Source organism: Rhinichthys klamathensis, unplaced genomic scaffold (genome assembly GCF_029890125.1).
Source record: "Rhinichthys klamathensis goyatoka isolate OS25496 unplaced genomic scaffold, OSU_Roscu_1.1 h1tg000121l_1, whole genome shotgun sequence".
NCBI lineage: Eukaryota > Metazoa > Chordata > Actinopteri > Cypriniformes > Leuciscidae > Rhinichthys > Rhinichthys klamathensis.
Window position 1 is genome coordinate 7102431 of NW_026606658.1, and position 9695 is coordinate 7112125.

The following is a 9695-nucleotide window of genomic DNA, read 5'->3' on the forward strand; positions in this document are numbered from 1 at the left end:
AAAACATACTAACATTATAAGGGTAACCCAGGAAACATTATAAAAAAAAAAAAAAAAAACATTCTAGGGCACCTTTAAAAAGCTGAGGACTTTGCCTCCTCATTTAAGAGCACCACTGCATGCCACTGACTCACACATACATACGTTATAATACATTTATAATACATTCTGAATTTTCTGTAATTTACTCACCCTTATGTTGTTCCAAACCTGTATGAATTTCTTTCTTCTGCTGAACACAAAAGAAGATATTTTGAAGAATGCCTGTAATCAAACAGTTGATGGTAGCCATTGACTTCCACAATATTTTTTCCCTTATATGGAAGTCAATGGCTACTGTCAACTGTCTGGTTACCAACATTCTTCAAAATATCTTTAGTTCAACAGAAGAAAGAAACTCATATAGGTTTGGAACAACATATGGGTGAGTAAATGATGACAGAATTGTCATTTTTGGGTGAACTATTCCTTTAATCGAACACACCGGAACCAGCTGATCAAGGTCTTTAGGATTACTGGAAGGCTACAGGCAGGTGAGTCAGTGTTGAAGCTAAACTGCCAGACAGTGGCTGCATCTGAAATCGCTTCTACTATATAGGTAAAAAACTGTAGGGTATGTGACAAAAGAAGTATGTCCGAATTCACTGTACTCATAAAAGAGTAGGCAAAAAGCACCCGGATGACCTACTACTTCTGGCGAGATTCTGAAGTGTGCTTATGATAGGCACTTTACCATCCCATGAGGCCATGGGAGAGGATTGCCCATCCATGACCTAGAGTGTGACATCATATCCTGTTGCCCATATTTGTGGGGGCAAAAATTATTTTGCATGCTTGAAGGCTGATGTGACTGCACCTTTACTATCACCCACATTGAAACCGAATAAGCAAATGAACGCAAGTAAAACGTGTTTATTTACATTTGACAGAAGAAGCTTGGCAGACAACAAAAAGAAGCTGTGCAGTGTATGTTATATATATTACATGCAAAAAATATGGTATAGTCAAATTGAGTTTCACATAAAAAGCCCTCCGTAGTCAGCTGTGGAGCTTTTCGGCCTGCAGGGGTCCTGGAGTAGTTCTCCTCCAGACGTGGTGATCGCTTCCTCCTGGAGGAAAAGCAGACCATCAGCCAACGAAATCAACATCAGTCCTGGGACAGCTAAGCATTAGCAACACTATCAATTCTCTGCATCAAACGCACAGATGGAAGGACAGGTGTGCTTGCCACGTTTGTTCCTCATGGGTTCTGCGATCGCCCTGTGAGCTTGTTTGTCAGCTGTGCTACGACAGTTGTAGGGTAGACTAGTGTACAGTTGAGACACCTTAAATAACTTGAGTGTGCAGCAAGCACAAGTTGTGATGTTTTTGCTGTGCACATGCATATTAGTGTCCTCTTTGATCGTGGGAAATTTGAAAAATGGACGCATCTCCGATCCGTAGATATGGGCAAAAGTTTTTTATTTTTAAGATAAGACTTTCATTTCACCATATACACTCCACAATGAATAGCTTATTATCCTAATGTGACTGTTAAACGTAACTGGTATCATCACAAACGTTATTCTGTGCCCTAAAAACTGGCATATTTTATGATATTGTGTCATGCAAGGTCATTGCAAAATCTAGAGAAATGTGCGAGGTTGCCAGCGGGGTATGGTTGAGACACACGTGTATCAACTGTACCCCCGATAGAGTTCTATTAGGAAACACACTGTTTAGTTGTTCAGTGTTATAACAGGTTAAACGTCGTAATTAGCCAGCATAAGACGCAAATGAAAATAAAATTTGATATTTGTGATATTTAAACTGTATTATTAATGAAAATACATTGTTTCTGTTTTATAAATTTTAACCAGTGCTAATTTAAATAAAATTAATGAATTTAAATGGATAAATAAACAAACATGTTGTCCAATTGTTATTTTCTTTATTCGTCTTTATTATATTTGCAATGAACGGTTAGTTACCTTTACATCATTAAAAATGGGTGTCTCAACTGTACCATGGTACTGTCTCAACTGTACCACATATGGGTACAGTTGAGACAAAAAGCACCTTATTTTTATGAGCTAATTGTGGAAAATATAAACTACTTATGGGTATTATTGATTGAAAATATCTACAAGCTAATGAAATGTCATGTGGCATGTCATGTGGAAATTCACTTATTTTCAGTATCTATTTTTGTGTGAAAAATCTAAACGCAAAAAGTGTCTCAACTGTACTCAGTCTAGTATTCAGTATACAGAAAAAGTTCAGAAACAGCATCAATACTCCAGTCTTCAGTGTCACATGATCCTTCAGAAATCACTCTAATATGCTGATTTGATGCTCACAAAACATTTCTTTTTATTATCAATGCTGAAAACAGTTGTGCTGCTTAATATTTTTGTGGAAACTGTCATTTTCTTTGATAAATAGAAAGTTTTGAAATAAGTCAAATCCCCCAAAATGAGAATTACTGTGTTCAAGAGTAAAAAAAAAGAGTTCTAGTGTTAGTACTACATTAAACTACTATTTATAATGTTGAATATAATGTATAATAATGCAATGGGGGAGTATTTGTGGATCATGATAATGCCAAATGTCTTATGTTGCCAGTAAAAAGTGGCCTACATTATTTTAAATATATCTAGTCAGTGACATATTCGTCAAAAATAATTCTGTATTTTTAGCTTCAGAATCATGAATATATTTTTTAACCAGGTGTCACCATTGTCTGGTGCTTTAGTCCAAGCCTATTCATTTACACCCACAATGTAATATCAAATGTACCATTTTAATCAACCGTAAATTTTACCATAGCCTATGTCTTGAAGTATCACAATATCGTATCGTTGTGTCGAATCGTGACATGAGGGTTCGTTACACCCCTAGTCCTTTACTGAATAAAAGTATTATAATTTCTCACTCAAACATTTTTTTTACTGAGCCCAAAGTTCTAAATGACCGTATACAGTGTACATTTTATATATTTATTTATTATTTTTATCCAATGTTGTTATCGTGTTTTAGTTGGGTTTTTTTTCTTTGTTTGACAAAATATGTCTCATCACGTTTAAAACAACAATTTACTTAGGAGAATGTCAAACAGTAACATTTTGGGAACCTACATATTATGAGTCCTTTACTTTAGTAGACATATCGTGTTTGATTTCTTGCTAGCTAGCAATCTCTTAAATCACCTTCCAAGACTTTATCTACTCCAGGAAAGAGGGCTTACCTTATGGAAGTCAATGAGGTCAGCTAAGGTGGCGTGACGGTCCTGGTCAACGCCTAGGAAGCTGTAATAATCACCCGAGGCGTCAATGAGGAAGTGCTTAAAGCCAAAGGTAGTGCGGCAGGACAGCGTGTATCCCCAGATCCGCTCACTCACTCTGACCAAGAAACAGCCTTCTGCGGCATTGGTCAGCAAATCCTCTGACTCCTGCCGTGATATTATTCCTGCAGGGGTTGGAGATGGGTGACAGTGAGAAAGACAGATGGAGAGCCAGAGACAGGACGAGGCAGAGTGACAGACAGGTAGAGGCAGATATGGATAGATATTGAGTGAGAGTGCAGCTGGAAGTGCAGGTGTTGTGCTCTGATCTTGGAGTGACGCTGGCAGCGTTCTCGTGTATCCTGGTCGAATAGCGTCACTCAGATGGTCGTTAATCTTATCATTGTCCAATCAGAGGCCACACTGTGGCTCCACTCATCCTGACACAAGCTTTGTATTATTGAGTCTTTCTGTCTGCCTCTTTCCTCCTCTCTCTGTCTCTTTCATTATTATTTTCTCGATTTAATCGATGTTTACTTCAGTGCAATCACTGAACTACTGCTCGTTCCCACTAAACTGTGACTAAACTGTGAGTCCATTTCTAAAAGACTCCTGTCAACGTTGCCCCAATGCATTTGAACACTGTGGAGTGCAGCGTCAGCGTTACCCTAGCGCCGGTCAAGCGATGTAATGTGCCTTAAAGTTCAAACAATTTCAACTCTAACTTCAAATGACCCCATTTGCCACTGAACTTTTGAAGTGCAGTCAATGGTCAACAGACAGTTCTCACAATGTATCTATTTTCGCAAGCTTTTGCTAGCTTTGCACGTTCGCTTGTGATTTCTTATAGGCCTACATGATTTTGTGTCTTGTGCTTTTTCATCTATCTATCCATTACTGGTCAAAAGTTTGGGGTCGGTAAGGTTTTTTAATATTTTTGAAAGAGGTCTCTTATGCTCACCAAGGCTCCATTTATTTGATAAAAAAAATACAGTAGGCTAATATTGTGAAATATTACAATTGAACGTAACTGTTTATATTTTTTATATATTATATGTCTTTAAATGTAATTTATTCCTGTGATGGCAAACCAGTGTCACACGATCATTCAGAAATCATTGTAATATGCAGATTTTCTACTCAAGAAAAAAAAATTCCAAGGGAAAAATGTTTATCATGGTCACAAATTACTAATATGCCAGCACGTTTTACTAATTCGTCCCCTCGATTTAAGTAAATTGTGCATATACTCTATTATAATTTCTTCCCTCCTTTTACTAAATCACAGCCACGTTGTAATAATTCGTTCCCTTTGTTTAAGTTCAATCAAAATGAGGGAACTAATTAGTTCAACGTTTACTAAAACGAGGGAGAACGAATTTTAGTTTACTATCTTGTGAAATCGCCCTTCCTTTACATGTTGTGTGGAGGTCAAAGTGTTGGATGATTCTTGTGCTGAAGCCCTGACGTGAGATGTGAAAGGTCCTTAAGAGCGTTTTAGCTGTCTTTACCGTGGAACCAGGGGGCGATGGTGTTGCTGCTTCGCTCATAACCCGCTCGTCTCGGTCTCTGCTCCTCTTTAAACCAGCGAATGATGGATTCTCGAGAGTTTGGCCTAGGTGGACGAATCCAAACTGGGCTGAAAGGCATTGGAAAACAGTTTTGTGGTGTGTGGTTAGCCTTCAAATGTTTCATAGTCTGTATGGCACAATTAAGTGAAAACAGAGTACGAGAGTGGTGTGTTTTGTCTATAAACAATAAAAACAATATCACACTCAACACAAATGCATAAGGTATGGTTGGGATCAATTATCATTGATTTGATTATTGATTTTACCATTCAGTGAGTGACTGTGTGACTGGATTGCTGTAACGACGGTGTTGTCTGCGCCTGTAATGGCCTGAAGTGAGTTGGCCAGCACTTGTTGCGGGTGAATGGCCGGCCTCAGCTGGAGGGGTCTGATGTTCAATGACCGTGCCATGCCGTCGGTGGTGACCCGATCCGTTCGGGTGCGTCTTATGGAACAGGCCGCTGAGTCCAGCCACCAGGCCCTTCTCGATAGCCCGCAAAGACTGGCGCTTGTAATCATCTCTAGCCCGTCGTGCCTTGCACTTCATCTCCTCATCCGCCGCCTTAGAGCGTTGCACTGTGGGAAGTGGAGAGAAATTTGAATAGAAATAAGCTACTTTATATTAGAGCAGCCAAAGTTCCCTTTTTCTTTCCCATTCCGTTTGTTCTCTCACATTGTTCCTGCCATTCTTTGTCATCTCTCTCACTCCTCTTTTCCTCCTGCTTCAGAGAGATGTACAGCTCCTTTGCTCTTCTCTCCTCAGTTTGGCGGATTTCTTCCTCGCCTCTCTGTCTCTCTTCCTCCTCATATTTCTGTGAGAAAAGGAGAAAGAATCAGCCCTTGCTAACACAAAGGCACAGAAGTTTCGCCGCAGTTTGCTTTTAGTTTTTTCATTTTCGGTGCCATTAAGCTGGGAATATAAATGATTAATTCGGTGGACAATGTCATTAACCCAAACATCAGTGCTTTCAACTCTATTATAGATCAGGAGAACAAATGTTGGCCTTGTGTCTCAGAGATCACTATCTACATTCTGAGAGGTTGCCAACTTTTAAATAATTCATTCTCAGAACATGGAACACACAGCAATTAAGCCTAATTAACCTCAGTCTCTATTGTAAGATCATAATTAAAGGCCTGGTTGAAGAATAAATGCAAGGACCCTTAACTATTGGATCTTTTGTCACAACTGAGCCGTCGAGATCAAGATTGTTATGCTATTTTGGGAGGGGTTATATGTATTATAAAGTTTGTATGTGTGAGTCAGTGGCGTGCGGTGTTCTTAAATGCGGGTGCAAAAATGAAAAAAAAAATGTTTAAATGTAAATTCATGCCTTAGGCCCCGTTTACATGTACATGGTTATTTTGAAAAACGGAGACATTTCCCTTCGTTTGCCCTCCGTTTACAGGCAAACGGAGAATTCGCCACTGAAAACGATTCATTCTAAAAACTCTGGCCAGAGTGGAGATTTTGGAAAACTTTGTTTGCTCATTTATGTTGGTGCAAATCCTTTTCATCTGTTTGCATTTGCAAATACAGCTGCTCTATGGGCTCTATGCACGGTGATATTTCCGGTGAAGGTCTAAGGATGCTGGATTACTTCCGCCGATCGTAGAGTCCAATGCTATACCGAGAATTTATATTGGTTTTTATACTCTATTGCTATACTAAAGAAACGTTAGTCACAAAAACAGACAAAACAGACACTCCTCATTTTGTTTATGCTTCTGTGTTTATTATATTAAATAAACATAACTATATATAAAATTACATCTAAACGTATTAAAGTTTCGTTTCAAAGACGAGAGGACAGTAAATTTTGAAGACTCTGCCATAATACCGTTTTCCTCGGTTTTCCTCCGCTTTAAATCTCCCCAACCGGAAACGCACGAGCATCCTTGCGTCAAACGCGGAAGTTATGCGTGCATATAGCCCATTATGTCGAGGAGCTGTTGGTGCTATGTGGAGTATGTCCAGAAACAATGGTACACCTGTTCTGGCAATGTCCCTACACCATCAGTTTCTGGAAAGATCTGTCCCGATACATTACTGTTAAACTTATCGCTGATTTTTCTTTGTTATGGAGGGATGTGCTGTTTGGTCTCCATGTTGACAAAGGTAAAAAACAGAAAGAAATATACCTAATTAATCTATTGATCATTTTAGGGAAATATCATATTCACAAAGCCAAATTTAGTAATTCTAAACCTTCCTTTATTGCTTTTGATAAGGAGGCGGAACAGTACATCAAATCCATTTATGATTCACAAAATAAGAAGGCTGCTAAAACCATTCAGTTATGCTCTATCTTTAATGTATTTATTTGAAACTTCCCCTGGCTCTGTTCTTGTCTAATATTGTGTTTTCTGTATCAATGACTTTATTTGTGTGTCTTGCTGTTTGTATTGTTAAGATAAAAAAAACAAAACAAAAAAAAAACTACACCGTCAAAAAAAAAAAAAAAAAAAAAGAAGCTGTTGGTGCTATTTTCGGGATTCCGATTGGCTAACGTGGGCTTGAGCTTCTTGTTACACTGCCACCTACAGGTTTGGAATGCTCGTGATGGCATAATATACATGGTATACAACATACATGCTCGTGTAATGAACACTTTTCTGAAAACTGACAATTGTGCACGATGTTAATTTTTAAAACGGAGAGGGTGAAATGTCCGTTTTTGAAAATAGCCGGCCACGTGTAAAGGTAGCCTTATACTCCCTGTTGATATTTTCCTGGTTAAATAAACATTATTTACACTATAAAAAAATTTCAATGATATTTTGTATTTTTACATTGACAATGTTATATGTTCTGTTTATTAAAACCATAAATCTCATTAAATTAGTGTTTTAAGCATTTTCACATTTATTCCAAACTAAGAACGCAATGCAGTAACGAATTTAGTTTATTTGTGATGTTTAGCTGTTATTTTCATTCAGGATAGGCAAGAGAGAAGTGGGTTTCGCTGTGGGACATTCAGTGTTGTGCCTGAACGCGTTCATATTTTGGGCGAACGTGAACTGAACTTAGCCTACTGTATTACTGCCTGATGAACGTTACCGTGAACTCGTTCATTCTGGTGTCTGTGAACGCACGCTCTCTCAGTTTAACTTCGTTCAATAGGATTTCTATAGAGCCTTCCAGGCGAAAACCCGGCTAAAACACACCAGCTGCGTCCCAATGTGCATACTATGCCCTAAATAGTATTGAAAATTACTAATGTCACATACTATTTAGGATGGATAGTATGCACATTGGGACGCAGCAACCGTAAACAGGCCTTAATAAGTAGCGAAAAATAAAATAAAATCTGGCAACACAAGACGCAGTGTCGCACGCACCGTCGCATGCGTCATCAAAACAAAAAGCAGCATGTAGTCGACAAAGCATCGAGGCGTCGCATGATCATTTAAACGAGTTTTATGACAAGGTCGGTGAGGATGGGAAAAATCTTACATTTCTGTGCAAACTTTGTCCGCCGATAAAATAATTGCTGTCTGTGGTTGTATATGGGCTGTGGCGATAGAACAAAAAAAAAAGAAAAACAAAAAAAGCTGGCAGCAACATAATGGAAAAAAAGAACTATGAACTAGTTCATCTTTGGAACTTGTGAACTTATTTCAAAATTGTGAAGTATGAACTATTTTATATGAATCATTTTAAAATTTGTGAACTGAACTTTGAACTAGTTCATGTAGATAGTGAACTTTCCCAACACTGGGGACAGTGTTACCTTAGCTTAGATGATTCATTGTCATATTTTCTAATGTTTGTGTTGTTTTATTTTTGTATTGTGGATTGTTTTTTCATCTAGTTGTTTTGAGGCACTGCCTCCCGTGTTTCCTCGGAGGAGACGCCTCTGGTGTGAGTGTATGTTTGTTTTTTTGTCTTTAAAATCTAAGAGGACACGAGGCATGAAGCTTTATTCAATGGTTTGTTTAGAACTGTGTCTCCCTTTCAAAAGCTGCATAAAATATTCTGTGGTTTTGTCATATCTATCCGAAGGAACATATTCCAGCCAAACCCACCTTCAGTTCCTCTCTAATGCGATCTTCCTCTTCTTCCTGCTTGGCTGCCTTTCTGTCATCTGTCTCCTCCTTCCATTTTTCTGCCACGAAGCGAGCCTTCTCCTTCGCCATGGCATCTCGAAACTTCTTTTCAATCTCTGCCTCCTTCACACGCCTCAGGAAATTCAGCAGAGCTTGAGTGATGCACTTTCTTATCCCCCTGTACTTCTATCATTATCACCCCCCTTCTCAGTTTTTTAGCTGAATCACATCCGTCAATCTTCACCCACCCTCAGTGTCCCACTGCACCCATCCCTTGACCCTGTCCCATGGTTTTCTCACCGGAGTTCCTGTGCCTCTCGCTGGGCCTGCTTCCTGGCTCTCTCCTCCATCAGCTGTTCCACAATGTCTTCAAAGGGCTTGTCCCCCCGGGCCTCCCCCATAACCCATACCCATACCTCTCCATCTGATCCCAGAAGCCACTGAATGCCTCTGCGGTCGCCTGGGAAAAGACACCACACGGCAAACAGTGAAATGATAGCTTGAGGAAACACACTTTCCAGACCCATCAGACCGAATTCAGATGAGATAAAGAAAAAATAACATGGATGGCGCGACAAAGCTGCAAGAGATTATCCTACTGGGATCCTTTGTATGCTGCGGGAACATGACAACTGAACAAGATAATGGAGGAACTTTTGAAAAAAGTCACAGACACAATCTTTGATGTCCTTTGATGCAATGCACTTGCTACATGATGTAAACCTAATCCAGCTCATTTGCACCACTTCCTTAAAGTTGATTTTTTTTAAGATATACTTTCTAAAGTACTTTCTCCTATCCCCTTTAATGTG

The 9695-nt window shown here is 39.1% G+C and overlaps 1 protein-coding gene across 1 annotated transcript; it reads right to left on the bottom strand.

Annotated features, from left to right (window-relative positions):
* Window positions 1-1016: 1016 nt before the first annotated feature.
* On the bottom strand, window positions 1017-9434 carry sh2d4bb (SH2 domain containing 4Bb). The gene is made up of 7 exons (XM_056255366.1): window positions 9184-9434; window positions 8863-9016; window positions 5507-5645; window positions 5100-5409; window positions 4774-4901; window positions 3227-3447; window positions 1017-1109 (listed from the first exon to the last, which is right to left on the bottom strand). The coding sequence occupies exons 1-7, from the start codon at window positions 9408-9410 to the stop codon at window positions 1017-1019; spliced, it is 1272 nt and encodes a 423-aa protein (XP_056111341.1). The 5' UTR covers window positions 9411-9434.
* Window positions 9435-9695: the final 261 nt, after the last annotated feature.